The following is a 23,498-nucleotide window of genomic DNA, read 5'->3' on the forward strand; positions in this document are numbered from 1 at the left end:
TTCCTAATCTTTATTTAAACTAATATTATTTATTAATATAAAGCTTTCTTTATTACTTATTACACTAAGATTTCACGTAAGTAAGTCTTTTTAATTTATAGTATAAAGCTTTTTACCTTTAAGAATTAGCTTTTATAGCTTTTTTAGGGCTTTATATTTATTTATAAAGTATCTAGTCTTACTATAATTATAATAAGTCTTCCCCTTTTCCTTATTTATAGCGTTAAGTTCTATAGATTTAATGTGGTACTCGTATACTATTAATATTTAGCGTAGCTTATTACTATTAGGTTTATTAAACCTAGCGTATAATTTAAATTTCCTATAACTTTTTTCGTAATATTACTTATATAAATAATTATTTACCTTAATAATTATTTTAATAAAGTTATTAAATAACTTAAAATAATCTTCTTAATAAATATTATCCTTTACTTCTTCTTTAAGTCCTTAATAAAAGACTTTTATTTTAAGTTTAGTATTTTAGTTAAGTTTTATTATAATACGTTTAAACTCCCTAATATAATAAGCTATAAATCTAGTTTACTTAAGTTAAGTAAGCTATTATATAGCTTTTTTATACTTATTAGAGTTTTTAAATATAATAAGAAGTTATTCTTTAAAGGTTTTATAATTAAAGAAGATATAAATAACTTTTACTTTAGCTTTAACGCTATACTTAAAATATATGCGAAGGGTTAGCTCCTATTATTCTATTACCTTTTTAGTTAAGAGATTACTAATATAAAGAATCTACGATTTAAGTGTCTTATAGATTTTCTTATTAACTTAAAGGTAAGCTTAAGCTTATATAAGAAAGTTTCTTATATCCCCCTTATAACTATTATATAGTTCTAGTTTAAGAAATTTTAATATACTATAAGTGTTTATAAGGGTTATACGTGTAGTTTTATAAACTATTATAAGTTTCTCTTCTTACTTATTAATCTTTTCGTAAAGGTTATTTTATTATTTAAGAAGCTATTAATTTTACTTCTCTATTTTAATAATCTTATTATAAAGATACTTTATTATCTCCTTAAGATTAATAGTCTTTTTACTTAAAGTAAATATCTTAGAAGTTATTATTACTTAAAGTTTTAAGGTAACTTATTAAATAAAATTTAATCAAAATATAATAATAGCTTAGGTTTTAAGGTATAATAGGTTTATTTCTTAAAAAGTAAGTTAGGTTAAATGCTATAAAGTAGCTTTTAAGTAGTATTATAATAAGGCTATTAAGAGTATAACTCTTAATAGTAAAACTATTACTTAAATTAATTAATAAAGATCTAGACTATTTAACTATAAGAATACCTTCTTTTTAAGTACTCGTTTATCTCTCTATTATAATTCTAGATTAATTAGCTTAATTATTAATCCCTTTAAACCTTAATTAATTAGCTTAAGGTTTAGTTAGTTTAATCCTCTTTAATTAATATATTTAAACATTAACCTATTTAATCGCCTCTAGGGTCACGTGGCTAGTCACGTGCCCTTACCTTCTTCTTATGCCTACGGGTTATTGTAACGACTGTTGCACGGAAGGTCCAATAGGAGTCTTCGACGTGTAACGCTAGGTTCCCAAGGGATAAACTAGGTCGTAGTTTATGTTGGCAGAGCCACTAGGGCAGTCAATCTGAGCAGTTGGGTGTTACGTTGGTAATAGGTCGTAGACCGTAACCAAGTGATCAGAGTCAAAGAGTTGTAAGCGAAGCTTAGGTCAATGTAATGATCTGTGTTGAAAGCTAAGGAGCTAGAGTCTATCTATGAAGCGAACCTGGGGGTCCCTATATACTATGATGATCACCCATCCTAGACGTGAGCAACAGCGTTGCTCACGTTGCTTTTGTCGTGATCACTTACACTGCTCACTTCGTGCATGGTGAGCACCTTCTTACTGGTAGCTCGTGCTGACCATTGTTCCGTGGTCCCTCCTGCCTGTGCTGCGCGGCAGCTCATGCAGTTCGGCCCACTTTTGTGACCTACACCGCAGCCTGCGGCTGGGTCGTAACACGATGTCCCCTCTCCCACGGTCTTGTCCTCAAGACCCAAGTTTGTTTCATAAATAGCCTTGTGTCTTGTTTCTTCCGTTGGTAAGTTTTCCTTCTTCCATCTTCCGTGATGTCCTTCTGACGCCATGTCCAGTTATCCTCCCAGAGTCCAAAAATCGAAACCGAGGTCGGATTCCGCGCGTCGTCGAGATACCCTAGCTGCATACATAGATTCTTGTGGTTTTAACATCATGCCGTGTTCGTTTTGTTCCGCCCGTGGTTTTCGCTGCAAGATGATTGAGCGTTCTTTGAAATGTGGAGAGTGCGTGCGGCGGGGGCGTTCTTGTGATGCCTCTGGCGTCGCGATCAATTCGCGTAGGTATCTTCCCTGTGTGTCACTGCTTCTTGCTAATGAATGTCTTTTAGTTGGTCGAATTATTTCTGAGTCGAAACGTTTGAACCGGGAAGAGGAGTCTGCTGAAGAACTCCTCGCCTCTCGTCGTGAAGCGTTGCGTCAGGCGCAAGCTGATTTGGACGAATCCTTGAATCGTTTGGAGCGATTGCGCAAGCAAAAGCGTCAATTGCTCTCGAAAGGGAATGAGATGACTCGTTTGGGTTTGCAGTCGTTGGATGAGTTGGATGAGGAGGAGCGTCGCGAATCCGAGGCTGTTATCGATGCGCAATCGTTAGGCGCTATTGACGTGTTGGATTGGAACGCTGTGTTTGGGGATGCCTTGTTGAATGCTGCTGGTGATACTGCCGTAGTAGGTGCTGGCAATTCTTCAAATGCTCCGTAGGTTCCCATGTGTTTTCCTCGTCTCCATAGTTTTTCCATTTAATGAGATATTGGCGTGTTTTGTTTCTTGTCCTCATGTCTAAGATCCGTTCTACTTCATATTCCGTTTCGTTCATGACTTCGATGTCCTCTTCTGCTGGTGCATTGTCTGGTGCTTTTTCAAGAAGTGAAATATGTACTATAGGATGATTTCTCATAGTTTTTGGTAATGAAAGTTCGTAGTTGTTCGTCGATATTCGTTTTTTGATAGCGAATGGTCCTAATTTCTTGTAGTCCAATTTGTCGCTTGGTCGCGTTGTTTTGATGTTTCGTCGGAGTAGGTAGACCATGTCTCCCTCCCCAAAGATTGGTCCCTTCAATCTTTTCCGATTATGGTATTGTGCCATTCTGTTTCGTATGAATTCCAATTCGTATCGCATTTCTTCATGCAATTTCTTTAATTCCTCTGCTTGCAGCATTGCTCGTTCTGCTTGTGGTCCTTCGCGCTGTGTTTGGAATACTTTGGGATTGAATCCGTAATTGGCGTAGGCTAGTGTTTGCTTTGTCGATTCCGATATCGAGCTATTGTAAGCCAATTGCGCTGTAGATAACCATTTTACCCAATCATTCTGCTGATAATTAATGTAGCATCGCAGATACTGTTCAAGCGTCTGGTTCAACCTTTCTGTCTGTCCATCTGTCTGTGGATGGTATGCAGTGCTTAACTTGTGGTTTGTCCCAAGTTGTGCTATAAGTGCTTGCCAAAACTTTGAGGTAAATGTACTTCCTCTATCCGATATGATTTCCTCTGGCAGCCCATGATTGCTTGCTATTGTCCGTAAGAACACATATGCAAGTTCTTCTGCATTGCTTGCCTCTCTGTACGGTAGAAAGTATCCGTACTTTGTGAGTCTGTCCGTGACCACGAATATGCTGTTATATTCCACATTAGTCATCGGTTCTTTCGACATTGGTAGCTTCGTAATATGATCGAAAGCTATCGATTCCCATGGTCGTGTTGGTACTGGTAATGGTTGTAACTCTCCGTATAGCTTATGTCAAGAAGCCTTACTCTTTCCGCATTATATGCATTCGTTAACAACCTTTTCGACCATTTTCTTGATTCCTAAGAAATCGTATTGTCGTCGTATCCTATCCAGTGTTTTGCGGATTCCTTGGTGTCCGTAAACTGGGTGTTCATGCATTTCCCTAATGCATTCTTCTCGTAGCTCTGGTGGTATCCAGATCTTTTCTCCATACATTGGTACTCCTCCTGGGTAGCATACGCATCCCATCGGTACGTCTCCAATGTGTTGTATGTTGTCTCTTGCCCATTGGTGTACTTTGTTGTATACTAGGTCTTCTTGCTGTACTTTCATAATGGCGTTGAGCTGTCTTTGCTGATAATTGCCATTCTTATTGATCTCAAGGAGTTGTCCTGTCGCTGTAGGTACTCCTGTGTCGTAGTCGCTTCTTCGACTTAGAGCGTCTGCTCTCCCGTTTTCGGATCCTTTTCGATGGATAATTTCATAGTCGAATTCCGAAAGATATTCGGCCCATCGAATTTGTCGTCCATTCAATTGTTGTGTCGTCGCAAAGTGAGAGATGTTTTTATAATCAGTGTACACCTTAACTTTGTGTTTGCTTCCTATAAGATAGTGTCTAAATTCCTTGAAAGCATTGATGATTGCTAGGAATTCTTTGTCGTAGATGGGGTAGTTGAGTTCTACTCCATGAAGTTTCTTTGAGTAGAACGCAATAGGGTGTAGTTTTCCGTCATCGTCTCTTTGTCCAACTTGTGCTCCTAGAGCAAAGTCTAATGAATCGGTTTCTAATTCCGTTTCCTTTTCTGGGTCAAAGGTTCTCAAAACAGGTTCGAATGTGATGAGTTCTTTGATCTTGTCAAAGGCACATTGCGCCTCATCGTTCCAATTCCACTGCTTATCCTTCTTGGTGAGTTCATCTAAGGGTGCTGCGATTTCGCCGTAGCTCTTGATGAATCTCCTGTAGTAGTTCGCAAAGCCTCTAAAGCTTTGTATGTCCTTGACATTCTTCGGTGTTAGCCAGTTTCTTACTGCCTCGATTTTTGTTTTTTCCATTCTTATCTCGTTTGGTCGTATTGTGTGTCCTAGGAAGTCTACTTCCTGTGTATGGAACTTGCTTTTTGCTGGTTCAACTAATAGTTTTGCGTTTTGTAGCGCTTATAGTACCTTGTGTACGTGCGTCTTGTGGTCTTCTAGGGTTTTCGAGAAGATGAGTATATCATTCAGATATACCACCACAAAGTTGTCCAAATATTCTCGTAGTACGCTGTTAATTATTCTCTGGAATGTCGCTGGTGCATTGGTAAGCCCAAATAGCATTACCAAGTATTCGAATAGTCCGAATTTCGTTCTAAAGGCTGTCTTCCATTCATGGCCTTTCTTTATTCGAATTAAATTGTATGCTCCCTTCAGGTCCAAAGCGGTGAACCAATTCATACCGTGCAGTCGATCTCTTAATTCGGAGATAAGCGGCAACGGTGTTCGATCTTTCATGGTAATCGCGTTCAATCGCCGATAGTCCACTACTAACCGCAATTTCCCGTTCTTCTTTGGAACAAACATAACTAGGTATCCAGCTTTTAATGTGGATGCTCTAATGTAGCCTTTCGCTAACATCTCGTTAATATATTCCCGTAGCGTTTCAAGTTCTTTCGCGTTCAGGTTGTAAATCTTATAGAATGTTGTTAACTTTCCATTTACCAATTCGATTTGATGATCCCATTGACTGTGTTCTGGTAATCCGGTGTCTAATTCTTCTGCAAATAATTTCTCGTATTTCCGGTATTCCTTGGGGATATTTTTGAGTCTTTCTTCTTTCGTTATTGGGCTTTTGTCATCTTTATCGTTTTTGTTCTTTTCTCCTTCGAGCTTCTTATTTGTGTTTGCGAGGTCTTTTCGTAAGGCGGTAATAACCTTTCGGATCTTGGCTCTTGTTTTTTTATTATTTATTGTTGTTCGTATTCCGGTTTGTAGCGCCGTCGGGGTCGTTACGGTGGATCCAATCGTTCGTTTCTCTGTATTCGTTGTTTCTGTACTGTTCTTTTATTGTCGTTGGTCCTTGGATAACTTGCTTGAAGGTTCCTTTTCTTCAGAACTCTGTTCGTGAGCTAAGTTATGACGAAATTTCGTTCTTTCTTCCGAAATCTGCTGAATCTGTTGGCCTGAAGTCTCGTTCCACTTCAGTTGGCCTGTCCTCCAGTTGATTAGTGGGTTACTCTCCTATAACCATGGGTACCCTAACACTAGGTCGTGTTCCGATACGTCTATAACATCGAGTTGAATTACTTCTGAATGATCTTGAATCTGTACTTCGAGATGATTAGTCTCTCGGTTAATGATCCCGTCATTATAGTTAAAAGGTTTTCCTTCGATATCAGTTAACTTGTATGGTGCCTCTTTGTGTTTCCACGGTAGTTGGTAACGATTCACAACTCTAGGTGAGATATAGTTGCCTATCGCGCCACTATCCACAAGTATGCGAACGCGATGTCCCATGACTTCAGCGTCTAATACCATCTTATCGCTTCGTCCGTTCTAGGTTGCGTTAAGGGTCATTAGCGTCTTTCTTTTCATGCTAGCCTGTAGCCCTTTTACAGATGGCGTGCCTCGTTTTTTAAGTTTTCCGGAATAGATTCTTCTGCGATTTGTCGCTTCATTTCCTGGTACCATTCCGTAGGTCCAGTTTCATTCTGTGGGTGTTTAAAGCAAAATCCATCGTTAAACATTTAACATAGGCGGTTGTAAATCTGGTCTTTCATTTCTCCATGCTTCTCGCATCTTGGATTGTTGCAGTTTACCGCATATTTCTTGTTGCACCTGGGGTTGAACTTCTGTTTATTGTACCACTTATCCAGCTGTCGTTCGTTATAGTATGTCAATTCTATGGTTCCCCTAGGGTCTTTTTGTTCGAGTATATCTAATGCTCGTTATGCCCGTTTATATGCTGCTGGTGTGCCACATTGCCACTTGTGCCATTCCCTGGCCTTATCTACCATATGTTCCGAACAATTGGGTAGTGGACATACCATGTGGTCTTTCGTTTCACACCGAGGTGACTTAAGTAACAACTCTCTTCTATGTGTTGGGATTTTTCCCTCATACACATACTAATACCATTACCTGTTCTTCGTATACACGTGCAACTAGCATGTGTCTGATTCACATACATCCGTAGGATCTGTATGAGCTCGGCATTTGATAGGTGTGTTTGAATTGGGTTCCAAGATCATCGTTTGATCGTCGTTGATTATCTTCACTCTCCATTCTAGGAGTTCCCATCTGAAGTATAGTGCTTTAATCGGATATCCTCTTATCCTGATCGGAAATGCATCCAGTCGTGCCTTGGTTGTAAAATGTGCCTGGCACATCATAAATATGTATAATGCCCATGCTAATCGTGTATGGTCCTTATGTCTTGGTGAGAGTCTGGGGTCGTCCCCTTCTTCCCTCTCTAGGTACTATAGTGTCGGACTTCTTAACATTATGGTAGTGTCCACTGCAATAATAGGAATTGCGAAATGCTTTCCTATTAGTGCGGGAAGATGTCGTTGTACAGCTTGTTCTTGTGTGGCTGTTAGCCTTGCAGGCGTTTCTTCCTCGCTTTATTCGTCTTCAGACGCTTCTAGAGTATCTAGGATTGCGCAGTCGTCGTCGACGCTCATTTCCTTTACTCTGTCTTCCGGTTCATCGAGGGTGGTGAGGATTTGCGCGTCTTGTTCCTCCCTATATTGTTGTTCCCTTCGAATCTTCCTTGCTTCTGCTTGTTGTCGCACCCAATCGAGGATTTCTTAGTGCGAGTCTTCGTCCAAATATTCTGGCGATTTTGGTTCATGGAGTTCTTTTCGTCCTATCATTGCAAGAGTTTTCTTTTCCATTAATTGTTCGTCCAGGTCCTCTTATGCCGCTTGTCGCGCTGCTTGGATTCCTGCGCGTATTTCCTCAAGCTCTGGCGTTGGTATCCTTTGTAGCTTTTCGTATCCTGGTTTGCGTGGGGGTGGTGTCGTGATTCCCAATGCCCGGTTTATCTGTCTTTATGTTTTCTTCGGCTTCTTGGGTTCTTTCGGAAACCATCCGGTTCCTTGTTTACTACTGAGGTGGATATAGCAGTTGTCATCGTAGCAGAAGGTCCAGCTTAGGTTTTTGTGCTCTACCTTTGGTTCGGAGATTTCGAGCTTCTATTGGTTAGTAGCATTAAGCTGTTTCTTACCTCCTTCTAGTACTAGCTTCCATTCTTTCTTGGGTTTCTTGCATTTATTGGCGAAATGTCCTGGTTTTCCGCAATTATAACACTTCTTTTCCTTTTTGTCATCTTTTTTGGTAGCGTCAAGCTCCATTCGTCCAGGATTAAGAGTGTGACCATAGGCAATAGGTTCGTCACGCTTCCTGCGTTGATTAGCTTGGTAACTCTTTCCTTTAGTAGGGTTCCAGGTTCCTTTACCCTGTTTCTTCTATATGCGTCGCTAATACTATCTATCGTCAATTCGTACCGCCATAGCGATGTAGTCCGATAAGTTATCTGGTCTGTTTTCTCTGTAGAGTTCATCCTTAACTTCTTCCTTAAGTCCCTTATAAAAGGCTGACATAAGAGGTTCGTCCTCCCAGTCAAGCTGAGATGCGAGTTGTCTAAAGCGAGCGGCATAGTCGGATGCCGATCCTTTCTGCTTGAGTCCGTCGATATGGTACTCAGCAGCTCTAGCTTCGTCAACAGTACCAAAGGCTTTCTTAATGGCTTTTTCGAACTCATCGTAACTTTCGAAAATGGTGTTGGTTTCGTTTTCGCGGTCGTCTTTTTCTTTGTTAAGGTAGTTCCTCATAATAGGTTTAAACCATGCTAGTGCTACTCCCGTCATACATCCTCCCGCATGAAGTACCTTAGCAGAGGATTCTTGCATTTTGTTTAGGAATTGTCTATGGTAGGCCCTGAGTTAAGTGAGGAAGCCTTGGAGAGCACCTAGGGATCCGTCGTACGGTCCTAGCGTCCTGGGTTTAAGGATCTCTCCTAGATCTTTTCCATTTGTGGCAGCGGCCGTGGCTTATTCCTGTCGTTCTTCTTCCATCTGTTGAACCCGTTCGCGGAGGCGTATAATCTCAGCAAGCATCTCGTGTGCAGAGACGGTTGGTGGTCCCTCCCGAGTTTCATTCAATCCAGATGCGGTAGTAGTTTCGCGTGGTGCCATGTTTGACAGTTATCAGATATTGCTCAGAGTGACGCAGTAGTAGTCTGAATAAGAGCTTTCAACGTGTAACGACTGTTGCACGGAAGGTCCAATAGGAGTCTTCGACGTGTAACGCTAGGTTCCCAAGGGATAAACTAGGTCGTAGTTTATGTTGGCAGAGCCACTAGGGCAGTCAATCTGAGCAGTTGGGTGTTACGTTGGTAATAGGTCGTAGACCGTAACCAAGTGATCAGAGTCAAAGAGTTGTAAGCGAAGCTTAGGTCAATATAATGATCTGTGTTGAAAGCTAAGGAGCTAGAGTCTATCTATGAAGCGAACCTAGGGGTCCCTATATACTATGATAATCACCCATCCTAGACGTGAGCAACAGCGTTGCTCACGTTGCTTTTGTCGTGATCACTTACACTGCTCACTTCGTGCATGGTGAGCACCTTCTTACTGGTAGCTCGTGCCGACCATTGTTCCGTGGTCCCTCCTGCCTGTGCTGCGCGGCAGCTCATGCAGTTCGGCCCACTTTTGTGACCTACACCGCAGCCTGCGGCTGGGTCGTAACAGTTATGCCTGTCCTAGCTAGTGCGGTCCCGTCTCGTATCTTGTGCAGTGTCATTCGTAACACTTTTTAATAAACGCTTTTAAAGCTAATAAATTTACTAGTAATATTAAGATATATAATACTTATTAAAGCTTAATAAGCTTAATATTATTAACCCTTTAAATTATTAGGGAAATTATACTACTATTAAGTGCTTAAGTATTATTACTTACTTTATTTATAGGGATTAATTTATTAAATACCTTATAATTATTAAATATATATTAATTATAATAAATGTAATACTTTATAGTATTATTAAATATTTAATTAAAGCTTCTTATATTTACTTTATAACCTTTAATTATTATAGTAGTAACCTTATTCTTATTAATTATTACTATAAAAAAGTTACTTAAGTCTTATAATTACGCTAAAAATGCTTTTATATCTTAAGGTATATTAGCGTTTATATTATATATTGTTAGGCGTTTATTTATAGTATTCTTATTAGCGCGTTATTTATTTTAAATTATACACTTATTATTATTATAATTACCTAAAGTATTTAATTATTTATATATACTATAAACCTTTTAAAAGAGCTCTTAATAATTATTAAGCTTTAAGGCTTTTATTCGCTTTTATAAGAGCTAATTTAACTCTATTATATCTCTCTTATACTTATTATTAATACTATTATTAGTATAATAGGTAAAGGGATTAATAAGGCCTTTATTACTTTAATTAATAAGCTTCTTTTTTATCTTTAAGTATTAATACTTATTTTAAGTAAGGTTTATTAGTAAGTTTAAGGTAATATTTATATTATTATTAATACTAGTTACTTAATATTATTAATAGACTTATAAATAAAAAATACTAAAGGTATCTCTTAAATTAATAAGAAACTATAACTAATAAAGCTTCTTAAATATTATTTAATTTAATTATATACGTTTAAGTTTATATAGCCTTTTCTTAAATACTTAAGTAAATTCTTATATATTATTATATTTTTATAAGGTATTAATAATAAGTTTAATAATAACTTTATTAAGAATATTAGCTTTACCTTATTAATTAAGTTTTTATAATATTAAGTAAGCCTTATACGCGTTTATTTTAGCTTTAATCTTTTCTATTATATAAGTAAAGTATAACTTATAAATACCTATAATTAAATTATAATTACGTTATTTTTAAAATATAAGTTATTATACGTACTTATTTTAGATTTTATTTAAATAAAGCTTTATTAAAGAAGTAAATTATAACTTATAAGAGTTCTTAAAGAATAAGCGTAATAAATTTAATTATAATAATATTCTTTAATACTTTATCTTACTTAACCTAATTAATAAAGTTCTTAAGTTTAAGTATAGCTAAGTAATTATTATTATTATTAATAGCTTTAACTATTAAGTTTTATACGTTAAAGTTATTAACATTAACTTTAAGTTCTTTATTTAATATTAGTTTAAAGAGTATAATATTATTATATTATTAAAAAGCTATTATATATAATATATTACTAGAGTATTAACTTAATAGTTTTAATATATATTAATATTTTAAGAGAATAAAAGCTAATAATAACCTAAAAGCTTAAAAGTTATTAAATTATTTAATATAGCTAGGTTTTTAATTTATTTAAGTATTTAAAAGATATTAAATATTTTAAGTAATTATATATACTTATAAGATATAAGTTTTACTTTTAATCTCTTTTAAATTAAAAGAGAGAATACCTTAATATATTACTTAAAGCTTACTTTTAAAGATAAAATACCTATTAATAAAGGTATTTTATTAATCTTACGTATAAGTTATAGGTAAAAATTTTAATTTAAAATTAATACTTATTAAAGAAATATCTTTAAAGGCTTAAATATATTAGTTTACCTTTAACTTTTACCTAAAAGGTATTATTAAGTAAAAATTACTCGCGCTTAAAATATTACTTCTCTTAATTATATTAAAAGGCGTTTATTAGTATTAATAATTACTTATATTAATACTTTCTTTACGTATAACTTACTTAAGTTTAAAGTTAATATTAATTATTAAAATATTAATAAGCTTATTATACTTTTTATTTAAAATAAATAATAAGTTACTTACCTATTAATTTAAATTCTTAAAGTTATATTAAGTTTTTATAATAATAATAATAGTATTAATAATAATAAATTTAACGTTATTTTAATTTAAAATTTATAATTACCTTACCTTAAACTTACCTTTATGTAACGGTGGCTTAGGTTCTAAGGCACAGTAGGTCTGTTTCTTAGGAAGTAAGTCAGGTTGAATGCTACAGAGTAGCTTTTTGAGCAGTATCCCAATAAGGCCGTTAAGAGTATAACTCTCAATAGTAAGACTATTGCTTAGATTGATCAATAGAGATCTAGACTATCTGACTATGGGAATACCTCCTCCTTAAGTACTCGTCTATCTCTCTATTGTAGTCCTGGATCGATTTGCTCGACCATCGATCTCTTCGAACCTTGATCGACTGGCTCGAGGTTCGGTCGGTTCGATCCTCCCTGGTCGATGTGTTCGAACATCGACCTCTTCGATCGCCTCTTGGGTCACGTGGCTGGTCACGTGCCCCTGCCTTCTTCTTGTGCCCACGGGTCGTGCCTGTCCTAGCCGGTGCGGTCCCGTCCCGTGTCTTGTGCAGTGTCGTTCGTAACATTATGCCCCTCCTCTGTTGGTCTTGTCCTCAAGGCCATCGAAACAGGCCGGCTTGAGTGTCGTGCGTTTTCTTCCTTCCATCATCATGTGCCATCATGTCGACTAACCGTGTCTCAAAACAGCGGTCTAAAGCTTCGTCTGCTTCTTCCCTTCGCCGGGATAACCTTCTTTCTGCGATAATCAACAATCCGTCTTTGTCCTTTATGAAGGCTTGCGCTCGCTGCGCCCGTATGGGACTTCCCCAATGTGAAGCCTCCGTTTCCGATTCGAGTCGTTGTGTGAAGTGTGTGGTGGACAAGCAAGGGAATTGTGATATTGCGGGGGTGACCCCTCAACAGCTTCGCAGCATCGCGGATCAACATTACAAGCTCGAGAGGGAGCTTGAAGAAGCTGAGGAGCGTGCCTTAGCCGAGAATCAAAAGGTCTTGCGTTTGCGGAAACAAAAGAAATTGTGGTTTGAGAAAATGATGCGTGCGGTTGCGCGTGGTATCGACAACGTCGAAGAGTTGGAACGTGTGGAACGTGAGGAAGCGGAACAGCTTCAAAAGACCACAGGGGTCCTTCCTACTCCTTCCGAGGATCTGGATCCTGTTTTGGTTCGTTCCTTGGATGCCGAATTCAGTATCGAGTCGTTGGACGGTGCTCAGGAGATTGATTGGGATGCGTTCCTTGGGAATGAAACTGTTCAAGCAACGTCGAGCAGTTCGTGAGGTTTCCGGCTGGTTCCCAGGTGTTTTCGGAGTTTGGATATCCCTTCCATTTAACGAGATAATGACGATTCTTTATGTTCCCTCGTGCTTTGAGTATTCGTTCGACTTCGTATTCGTTGGTATCTTCCGTTGTGATGTTGGTAGCGATTGTAGATTCATCTGGTGCTTTCTCTAGTAGCGATATATGAAATATGGGATGGATTCTCATTCCATCTGGTAATGATAGTTCGTAGTTGGTATTCGAGATTTTCCGTTTGATAAGGAATGGTCCGATCTTCTTCCAGTCGAGTTTGTCGCTGGGTCGCTTAGTTTTGATGTTTTTGCGAATGAGGTATACTTTATGTCCCTCCTCTAGGATTGGCGCTGGCAATCTCTTTCTGTCCGCGTAGTGTTTCATTCGGTTCTGCAAAAATATCCATTCCTGTTGCAAGTGTTTCTGTATTTCTGTCATGGTTGCTGCATGCGTTGTAGCTGCTGGCGCGTTCACATTCTGTGTCGCATGTGTCTCGATGATAGGGTCAAATCCGTAATTTGCCCTGAATGGTGACATCTTCATGTTGTCAATCTCAGAGCTATTGTAAGCCCATTGTGCTAGTGGTAGCCATTCTACCCAATCATTCTGTTGGTAGTTGACATAGCTTCGCAGATATTGTTCGAGTATTTGGTTCAAGATTTCTGTTTGCCCATCTGATTGTGGGTGGAATGCCGTTGATAAGCTTTGTTTGATCTTCATGGTCTCCATGAGGCATTTCCAAAAGTTTGAGGTGAACAATTTGTCGCGATCCGATATAAGTTTTGTCGGTAATCCGTGCTGTGCGATAACTGTTTTGAAGAACATATACGCCAAGTCCTTGGTGTTGCTCGATTCCTTGTATGGAATGTAGTAGGCGTATTTTGTGAGTTTGTCCACAATAACTAGGATGCTGTCGTAAGCTACTCCTGTCATGGGTTCTTTTGACTTCGGTAGTTTGACGATGAAGTCCATTGTAACAGTTTGCCATGCTCTTTCAGGTGGTGATATCGGTTGTAATTCTCCGTATGGTGCGTGTCGCGCTGATTTTGCTTTGTTGCACGTGTCGCATTTCTTGATGACTTCTTGTACCATTTTTCTGCTTTCTGGGAAGTCGTACGATCTTCTTAGCCTGCTGATCGTTTTCCCTACACCCTGATGTCCGTGTAGTGGGTGCTCGTGTATTTCCTTGACAAGCTGTTCTTGAAGTGTACTGGGAACATACTGCCGTTCATTGTACAAGAAGGTCTTGCCTTCCTTGGACAGATGCGTTTTCGTTTCCCAATTGTCCAGATAGCTGTCATTATTAATGCATGATGCGATCCGATGCATCCATGTTTCATCTGGCTTGACTTGCCAGGTCATGTTGATTTCTCGGGTGCCTAGCACAAGGTTCCCATCCTTGGTGGCGCGTAGCAAGGGTGCATTACTCACTTGCTCATCCGATTTCAAATCCTCTCTTCGGCTGAGCGCGTCGGCCCTTCCGTTTTCGGATCCTTTACGGTATATGATCTCGAAGTCATAATCCGTGAGGGTTTCATACCATCTGATCTGTCGTTTGTTCAGATCCTTTGTGGTCAAGAACGATGTGAGATTCTTGTGGTCAGTATAGACCTTGATTTGATGCTTTGCTCCTATGAGATAGTGTCTCCATTCTTTGAAGCACTCAATGATAGCCATGAGTTCTTTGTCGTGGATCCCATAATTGAGTTCGGGTCCGTGGAGTTTCTTCGAGAAGAATGCAACTGGGTGCAATCTTCCTTGATCATCTCGTTGTCCAAGCTGTCCGCCTAGTGCAAAGTCTGAGGCGTCCGTTTCAAGCTCATAAGTTTTGTCCTGATCAGGTGCTTTCAACACAGGTTCTGACGTAACTAAATCTTTCATCTTCTGGAATGCCGTGGCTTCTGGTTCGTTCCACTGGAAGCCGACTTCTTTCTTTGTTAGGTTTGTGAGAGGTCGTGAAATGTCTCCATATCCGCTCAAGAACTTGCGGTAGAAGTTCACGAATGCTGTGAATCCTCTGACTTCTTTTAGATTCTTTGGTGTAGGCCATTCCTTGATGGTTTTGATCTTATCCGGGCTCATTCGTATTTCTCCGTGTGTGAGCACGTACCCTAGAAAGTGCACAGTGTTCTGGTGGAACTGGCATTTCGAGGCTTCGACTAAGAGTTTGTTGTCCTGTAGAGTTTGTAGTACCTCATGTACATGTCGTTTGTGTTCCTCAAGGGTATCTGAATAGATGAGGATATCGTCGAGGTATACAACCACAAACACTCCTAGTTGTTTCCGTAAGATCGTATCGATCATTCTTTGAAAGGTTGCTGGTGCGTTGGTAAGCCCGAAAGGCATCACTAGATATTCGTAGTGTCCTCTGCTGGTTCGGAATGCTGTCATCCACTCGTGGCCTTCTTTCATCCGTATGAGGTTATATGCTCCTTTTAAGTCGAGTGTGGTGAACCATTTGGCTTTTCCAACTTTGTCTCTGATTTCCGTCATAAGCGGTAACGGGTATCGATTCTTGATTGTGATCTTATTCAAGTGTCGGTAATCGATGCATGGTCGTAGTTTCCCGTTCTTCTTTGGTACCCACAGGATTGGGTATCCTGCTGGGGACTCTGATGGTCGTATGTATCCCTTTTGTAGCATGTCCTCCAGATACTCCTTGAGCGCCTTGTCTTGCTCAGGGTTCTGAGGATAAATTTTGTTGAACGTTGGTTCAGTACCGGGCTGGAGTCTGATCTCGTGGTCCCAGCGTGAATGCTCCGGTAGTCCTGTTTCTAGCTCTCCGCTGAACAGCTTGCTGTACTGTGAGTATTCCTCGGGAATCTCCGTTGTCTCAGCTTTTGGCTCTCTGGCGATCACATATATTCCTAGAGGCCTGTCGTAGTCCGAATGAGGTGCCCTTCGTAGGCCGCTCTCTGCTTCGTAACCGCATCCTGGTAAATCCCATTGAAGTTGGCCGGTTCTCCAATTGACTCGAGGATTGCTCGCTCGCAACCAGGGTATCCCTAATATAACATCGTGTTTTGAGATCACTGTGATATCCAATGTAACCCGGTGTTTCGTGCCTTGTATGTCGACGAGAAGTTGCGCTACTTCCATGTCGACTACTCCTTGGCTATACTTCACCGCAGTTCCTTCCACAGTCGTGAGTCGGTAGGGCTCGTCTTTGGGTGTCCAAGGCAATCGTAATCTGTTGACGAGATTCGGCGAGATAAAATTTCCTTGTGCTCCGCTATCAATCATTGCCTGGATCCTTTGTCCCATTATAGTCATGTCGATCATGAGATGTGCTGTGCTGCCGATGTTTGCAGTACATAGAGACCTGTCAGATCTCCGTCGAGGAATCGGTCTTAATTGCGACGACGGCTGTCGTTTCCCGATTTGTTGGTCCTGTCCTCATGTCGTTCTCTAGCGCGTTGTTCTAGGCGCTGTCGTCGGCGGTTGTCTTCCGACGCATTGTTGGAGCTTCCTTGGTGATCGCTTGATCTACCATCTGTGTTAATCGAACTCGGGCTAAGCGAGTTGCTCACAGTCACACAGTTCCCTTCCTCCTTGCATTGTGGGGTTATGGCTTGGGTAGTGTGTGCGTTATCCTTAGCACAGTATAACTTTCCGTTCAATATCTTTGAATCGGTTCGTCGTAATTTCGGTTGTATCGTAAGGGTTGTTCTCCTTCCCTTTCGTTCTCGTGGAAACCATCCGCTACCTTGCTTGCTGCTAAGGTGCGTGTAGCAATTGTCATCGTAACAGAAGGTCCAATTAAGGAGTCTGTGTTCGATTTCAGGTTCGTCTTTCTCAGTTGGATGATTCTCTTCTTCTTGGATCTGTTCCAGTGAAGGTTCACTTTTTGGTGAGGGTGTCCAGTGTTCCCAAAAGTCGTCGGGTACTGGTTGGGTTCCGAATTCCCAATCTTCATCCGAACTGATGTTGTTTGCTAACGTGGGGCTTCCTTCATTGCTTGCCACACTGAGATTTCGCGTGGGTAAGTCTTCTCGGTTTGCGGCATGGAGCTTCCTGCCTTCAGGAATTGGCTTCCATGGCTTTTTCGGGGCTCTGCATTTATTCGCAAAGTGTCCAGTCTTGCCACAATTGTAACAAGTCTTCCCCCTTTCCTTATTTGCGGCGTCAAGTTCCATAGGTCCGGCGTGGTACCCGTATGCTGTCGATGTTCGGCGTGGCTTGCTACTATTAGGTTTATTGAACCTAGCATATGTTCCGAATTTCCTGTGACTTTTTTCGTGACGTCGCTCGTATAGACGGTTGTCTGCCTTGATGACCATTTCGACGAAGTCGTCAAATAACTCAGGACGATCTTCTCGATAAATGTCATCCTTCACTTCTTCTTTGAGTCCTTGATAGAAGACTTCCATTTTGGGTTCGGTATTCCAGTTGAGTTTTGCTGCGATGCGTTTGAATTCCCTAGCGTAATGAGCTGCAGATCCGGTCTGCTTGAGTCGAGTAAGTTGTCGTGTAGCTTCCTTATGCTCATCGGGATTTCCAAATGCAGCGAGAAGTCGTTCTTCGAAGGTTTCGTAATCAGAGAAGATGTGGACAACTTCCGCTCCGGCTTCGGCACCGTGCTTAAGATGTGCGCGGAGGGTTGGCTCCCACCATTCCATTGCTTTCCCAGTCAAGAGGTTGCCAATGCAAAGAATCTGTGACTCAGGTGTCGTGTAGATTTTTTCGTTGACTCGTAGGTAAGCTTGGGCTTGTGTGAGAAAGTTCCTCACATCACCTTTGTAACCATCGTATGATTCAGGCTTGGGGAATTTTGGCATGTTGTTATTGTTGATAGAGGATGCAGGTGTGAGATTTTGAACTGCTGCAAGTTCCTCTTCTCGTGCCTCAAGTTTTTCGTAGAGATCATTCTGTCGGTCGAGAAGCTGTCGATTCTGCTTCTCGAGCTCGGTGATCTTGTCATGAAGGTACTTCATCATCTCCCCGGGGTTGGTGGTCTTTCCGCTTGAAGTAGACATCTTGGAAGTTGTTACTGCTCAAAGTTTCAAGGTAACTTACTGAACAGGATTGATCAAAATGTAACGGTGGCTTAGGTTCTAAGGCACAGTAGGTCTGTTTCTTAGGAAGTAAGTCAGGTTGAATGCTACAGAGTAGCTTTTTGAGCAGTATCCCAATAAGGCCGTTAAGAGTATAACTCTCAATAGTAAGACTATTGCTTAGATTGATCAATAGAGATCTAGACTATCTGACTATGGGAATACCTCCTCCTTAAGTACTCGTCTATCTCTCTATTGTAGTCCTGGATCGATTTGCTCGACCATCGATCTCTTCGAACCTTGATCGACTGGCTCGAGGTTCGGTCGGTTCGATCCTCCCTGGTCGATGTGTTCGAACATCGACCTCTTCGATCGCCTCTTGGGTCACGTGGCTGGTCACGTGCCCCTGCCTTCTTCTTGTGCCCACGGGTCGTGCCTGTCCTAGCCGGTGCGGTCCCGTCCCGTGTCTTGTGCAGTGTCGTTCGTAACACTTTACTTATAATAAATAATAATAGATTTAATAAAGTAATATTTATTATATAATAAATATATTTAATATAAAAGAAAGAGAATTATATTTAAAGAAAAAGGTTTAATCTTTAAGATACTTATTAAAAGAGCTTTTTATAAACTTAAAAGGAGTTTAAAGTAATAATAAAAGCTTTAAAGCTATTAAGCTTATAACCTATTATAATTATATATATTATTCTATTATATAAAATAAAAAGTATAAGTTACACTAGTACACATTATAGGCGGTACGAGCCCTAATATATACCCCACCTACCAATCCAGCTAAAGTGACTGTAATTAGTTGTGGAAATCGAACAAAAAACATGCTACAGGCAAACTGAGGAGAGCTGGGTACGGTAAGTCCTCGTATGCTGGGCGAACATCTAGCCAATGTTCTATACTTGGCAGCTAATCAAAGTTTAGTGTCGCTCCGCCTCCGTCGCCCCGCAACTATGCTGGCCAGCCATGCAGTGTTTCAACATTGACATTTTGGGAAGACAGCTGTTTGCGCCACTTTAGTTCCGCTTTGTGTTAATACCGACAACAGTCTATCTCAATCAGAGCTCTTACAAATATAGTAAATACAAGTGTATTGTGTATTGTATTTTATATTGTATTGTATTTTCGTGTATTGTATTTAAATACATTACATTACATAACTAAAATACCTATAAATGTATTATAAGTAAAAAAAACCCCTGTTTTCTTAAACTAAAGATTACAAGGCTAATTATAAGGGTTATAAGGGAAAATTTTATATCATTAAAAAGAGCTAAATTAGCTCTTTAAAATGACCCACTTTTTATTACTATAAGTTATTATCTTAAAAAGTTATAAGCAATTGAAAATTCGCCCCGCTTTACTTACTTTTTATTTTAAGACATAACTTTAAAGCTTAATATCTCGCTTAATGTCCACATTTTAAGGTTAATTTTTAAAGATCTAAAATCACGTGATTTTTAGCTTTATTTTAATATATAATATGCTTATATAAGCATTTATTTATAATATTAGATATTTTATAGCCTTATAATACATTTATAGGTATTCGTATCCTGTAATGTATTATAATATATTACAATACAATACAATACAATACAGTATAGTAAAAACTACAAAAAATACAATACATTTAGAGGTCTGGGACTCTCAATAGCCTGCGCCATGTAGTCTTGCAGCGAAACAAAGGGCAATTCGAATAGGCAGACTGATTACACTCACAAAAACTTTCTTTTGAACGATGGGGCTTGTGAGATGACTGACGAAGACTGGCGCGGATTTGAAGGGTCAACGGTGGAAGAAAACTCATGCTCACAGACTGGAGCAGCGGCCCCGACTTACGGTCTTGAGCGAATGCTGTGAAATTATAAATTATTTATTTATTTTTAAGACCTTTTCATCTCTTTTAGTAAATTTACGATTTTTATAAAATTGATTCAGCAGACTGGTGTTTTGCGGAGTTTGGCTAATGTGCGACAGCCACAAATCTGTGGCCGGAAGCGGCGGGGCGTTGGCCAGACAAACCCTTGGTCACTCGTCTCGAAATTCGTGGGTGGATTGGGCGAATGCCAAGATGCCAAGATGACAACGTAAGACGCAATGTAACTGGAAGAAATGACCGAGTCATAGACTGAGTCTAGCCTCGAAGCAACTGGCTGGCTGTCTTGGTCAACGTGTTGAGAAACGTACAAGGTGGAGCCGCGGGCGGGTTAAATATCTTGACAACAGGACACGGACCTTTGGTGGTACCCCGGGTGGCTGTCAACGATCGGAGATTTTACTGACTTTCGGCCCATCTGCTCCGCAAGCAAACGAGTGTCATACGTCAGTCCTGGCCTCCAGGTCAGCTCGGATACCCACAAGGCTAAAGTGGGTGAGCTTTGTTGCCCAAGGGAAATGAGGACCGTTCTGTGTGTGTATCCTTTATTCAGCAGATTCGGGTTCGGTTTGCACAACCATGGAGCCAGCCCTCTGTCTGGGTCTGGAGCCTTCTCTCTTCTTCCCTCCTCCAAGCCCCCGAAAATCTGGTGTTTATTAGTGACAGCACACGAAATGACGCGGCTTGACCTTCATCTACTGCAGCCACAACATCAAATCGTCAAAGCCGGCTTCGTGTCGCCACTGCGGCGTCTTGAATAGACGTCATGGCCATGAAACCCTTCAATCAGCCGGACAAGTCGCGCCTGTCGCCTCTGACCAACAAGCGCCTCAATCGCAACATCCTGCTGACGGCAGCTTTGTTCCTCCTAACAGGCCTCTTTCTGTGGAGCCGCCGTAAACCAGCATCGGTGCCGGAACTTGCTCCCAACAAGTTGTGGCTGGAACCCGACGAAATCAACAAGACGTACAGCTTTCCATCCACGAGCGACTTCCAGCCCGTGTCACTGAGCCCCGGCAACAGAACCACCCAGGAACTATGCGCCAGTTTCCCCAAACACAAGCTGTCGCGGATCCAGCCTGTTCTGAAGATGGGATACAGCGAAAACCGGGACAAGATTGAGTCGCAGTTGGACAGTGTGAGCGCCTGCTTTTCCGCAGATGACTTGTTGATCTTTTCAGACATGGAGGAGACTCTGCGCGGCCACAAAGTCATCGACATCTTGGCTCATCTGCCGGATACATATCGAAAGGGTCCGGATACCTCCAAGTTCCAGCAGTATCTGCTGCAAAAGGAGATGAGGGCAAACAGGACATTGGAAACGGATAAAGAGGCCGCGAAAAAGATTGATGGCTGGGCGTTGGATAAGTTCAAGTTCTTGCCGGGGGTCGAGCAAGCGTGGACGATGAAGCCGAACAAGGAATTTTACGTCTTTTACGAGACGGACACGTAAGTGCGACGCTGTAGGGCGTTGACAAGTTTGCCCCGACTGCAATGACACTGACTTGACAACTCATTCTCAGATATATTATTTGGGACAACATGTTTCGCTTTCTCGACACACTGGATCCCGACACGCCCTTGTACATGGGGTCGGCGTCTCCCGGACGCCGGGACGGGAGACGCCTCCAAGGGACGTTGTTTGCCAACGGCGGCCCTGGATACGTCCTCAGTCGGGGAGCCATGAAGAAGCTTCTTGACCGTCGCGTCGGGCCCAACGGCGCGTACATCGACCCGCCATTCAGCGAGAGGTTCAGATATCTTGCCCACGACGGCGAATGCTGCGGCGACAGTATTCTCGGCTTTGCGGCGTGGGAGCTGGGTATTGTCTTGCAGGGCTTCTATCCGCTGTTCACGCCGTACCTGCTGACGGCTCTCCCGTTCGACGACGACCACTGGTGCCATCCCCTGGTGACGATGCACAAGGTCGCGACGCAAGACATGGTCAGGCTATGGAGGTGGGAGTTTGAACACAGAAAACACGGGGTAAGTCGCCCACGCCAAATACAGGGGAATATAACCTGCCGCGAGAAAATGTAGCTGGATACTGACAAACTGATCCCCCGGGCACAGCAACCGCTCATGTACTCGGACCTGTGGCACTTTTACCGCCCGGGCCAGCAGTCAACCCGCGACAACTGGAACAATGAAGCCCGTGGTAGTTTCAAGCCCTCCGGGGAGCACCAAGCAGACTCGTCCCAAGCTTGTCAGACACTGTGCCGCGCTGATGAGAAGTGTATGCAGTGGGTTTGGAAAGGACGAGACCAAAACACCTGTCACCTCATGCACGCCATTCACTACGGGGGACCGCAGGAAGCGCACGAGGTTGAAGGGAAGTGGACCGATTACAAGTCCGGTTGGGAGACGGAGAGAATCAATCAGTGGCGTTTGAGCAGGAAATGCGAAACGGCCAGTTGGGTTGGTCCCAGCCTGAAGCGGATATTTTGAGGGACCCGGCCCGCCATGATGGTTTGCACTGGGGGTGAAAGAGGGTGAAAGAAAAAAGAAAAATGGGAACATTGGCATGGTCGAGAATAGAGGGCTCTTCGGTTAGAGGCATTGATCCTCCGTCTACAGGAGAAGTTGGATGATCTGGGCTGATGGTAAGCGCTAAAGAGGCGCCTGATACCCAGTAATAGAGCTGCATATTAACCAACTATTGAGCATAGTAGGGGCGCAATCATGATACTTGGAGTTTTGTCTAAACGCACAACATGAGGTGGATTGAAGCCAGAATATACCGTATGTGATTGGGCACGCGAAAGGCCCTGCTTTCAGGACAGAAGCCCTTTCAGACCGGCAGTTTCAAGAGCAAGATAGTACTTTCGAGAAGAAGAGATGAAGTAATGATAAAGCCGGGACAATAAGGTTACTTGCTTTCGTAACTGATTACCCGGGATAAAGCCCATCTCTTGTCAGTACTAGCTTCGCTTGTCCTGTTTGAAAGGGGCACAAGGCTGTCCCGAGTCCCGCACTGGTGTCCGAAATGAGCGCCATGTACGGAGTAATCACCACATCGATAGGTTCATTTGGCAAGTTGTTGTCGTAGGGCTAACATGGGTTGGGTTCAGCTGAAGCCTCTCTTGTCTAAGCCCTGCAACTGACTGTGTCTGACAAGTAGCTTACTTTAGCTACTAAAGGGCCAAGGCTGGAATTTTACCCTATTTCGGCACATCGTTACTAGAGAACCCTGGTTCCGGTTGTCGGATGTTCCCATAAATAGAACCGCGGAATTGCCCTTGATAGTTTGTGTTGTGGTTCAATACGCAAGCGACTCGAGATCATTTTGATAATTGAAGCTATGACATGATTATATTGTCATAAAATAGTGCCATTGTGTTTCTAGCCACCGTATAATGACGAGACGGTAATTATTCTGGTCCCTATCGGACCTTGGAGACATGTCAACTGCAAGACTCCCCCGCCACGGAAGTGGCCCGACAAGCCGAGCGCCTCGGCCGCCTCCACGGGCGTCGTGTGGGGATGAGAGAACAGTTGAAGCAGCATCGAACATTGCGAATAAATACAAGATGTGGTACGAAGGTCGGAAGTCTTGCCGAGCTTGGTGGACGACTCGATCCGTGTACATGGCCATCGGGCAGAGTTGCTCATGTACAGAGTCTGTCCTAGGACGGGAACCAGCAGCTCTCGGGGAGTGGCATAAACTGATGA

General features: G+C 41.5%; 3 protein-coding genes across 3 annotated transcripts; 2 read left to right on the top strand and 1 right to left on the bottom strand.

The window, feature by feature from the left end:
- Positions 1-2,052: 2,052 nt before the first annotated feature.
- Positions 2,053-3,125, top strand: J3458_020811 (uncharacterized protein). The gene is made up of 2 exons (XM_066122252.1): positions 2,053-2,096; positions 2,149-3,125. The coding sequence occupies exon 2, from the start codon at positions 2,246-2,248 to the stop codon at positions 2,789-2,791; it is 546 nt and encodes a 181-aa protein (XP_065972880.1). The 5' UTR covers positions 2,053-2,096; positions 2,149-2,245; the 3' UTR covers positions 2,792-3,125.
- A 9,219-nt stretch (positions 3,126-12,344) lies between these two features.
- On the bottom strand, positions 12,345-14,938 carry J3458_022579 (uncharacterized protein). Its single transcript, XM_066123076.1, has one exon. It carries the CDS (start codon positions 14,820-14,822, stop codon positions 12,837-12,839), a length of 1,986 nt encoding a protein of 661 aa, XP_065972881.1. The 5' UTR covers positions 14,823-14,938; the 3' UTR covers positions 12,345-12,836.
- Positions 14,939-19,746: 4,808 nt separating this feature from the next.
- Positions 19,747-23,155, top strand: J3458_020812 (uncharacterized protein). The gene is made up of 3 exons (XM_066122253.1): positions 19,747-21,275; positions 21,350-21,812; positions 21,900-23,155. Exons 1-3 carry the CDS (start codon positions 20,593-20,595, stop codon positions 22,272-22,274), a joined length of 1,521 nt encoding a protein of 506 aa, XP_065972882.1. The 5' UTR covers positions 19,747-20,592; the 3' UTR covers positions 22,275-23,155.
- Positions 23,156-23,498: the final 343 nt, after the last annotated feature.

The sequence above is a fragment of the Metarhizium acridum genome, assembly GCF_019434415.1.
Source record: "Metarhizium acridum strain ARSEF 324 chromosome Unknown scaffold_574, whole genome shotgun sequence".
NCBI classification, from domain to species: Eukaryota; Fungi; Ascomycota; class Sordariomycetes; order Hypocreales; family Clavicipitaceae; genus Metarhizium; species Metarhizium acridum.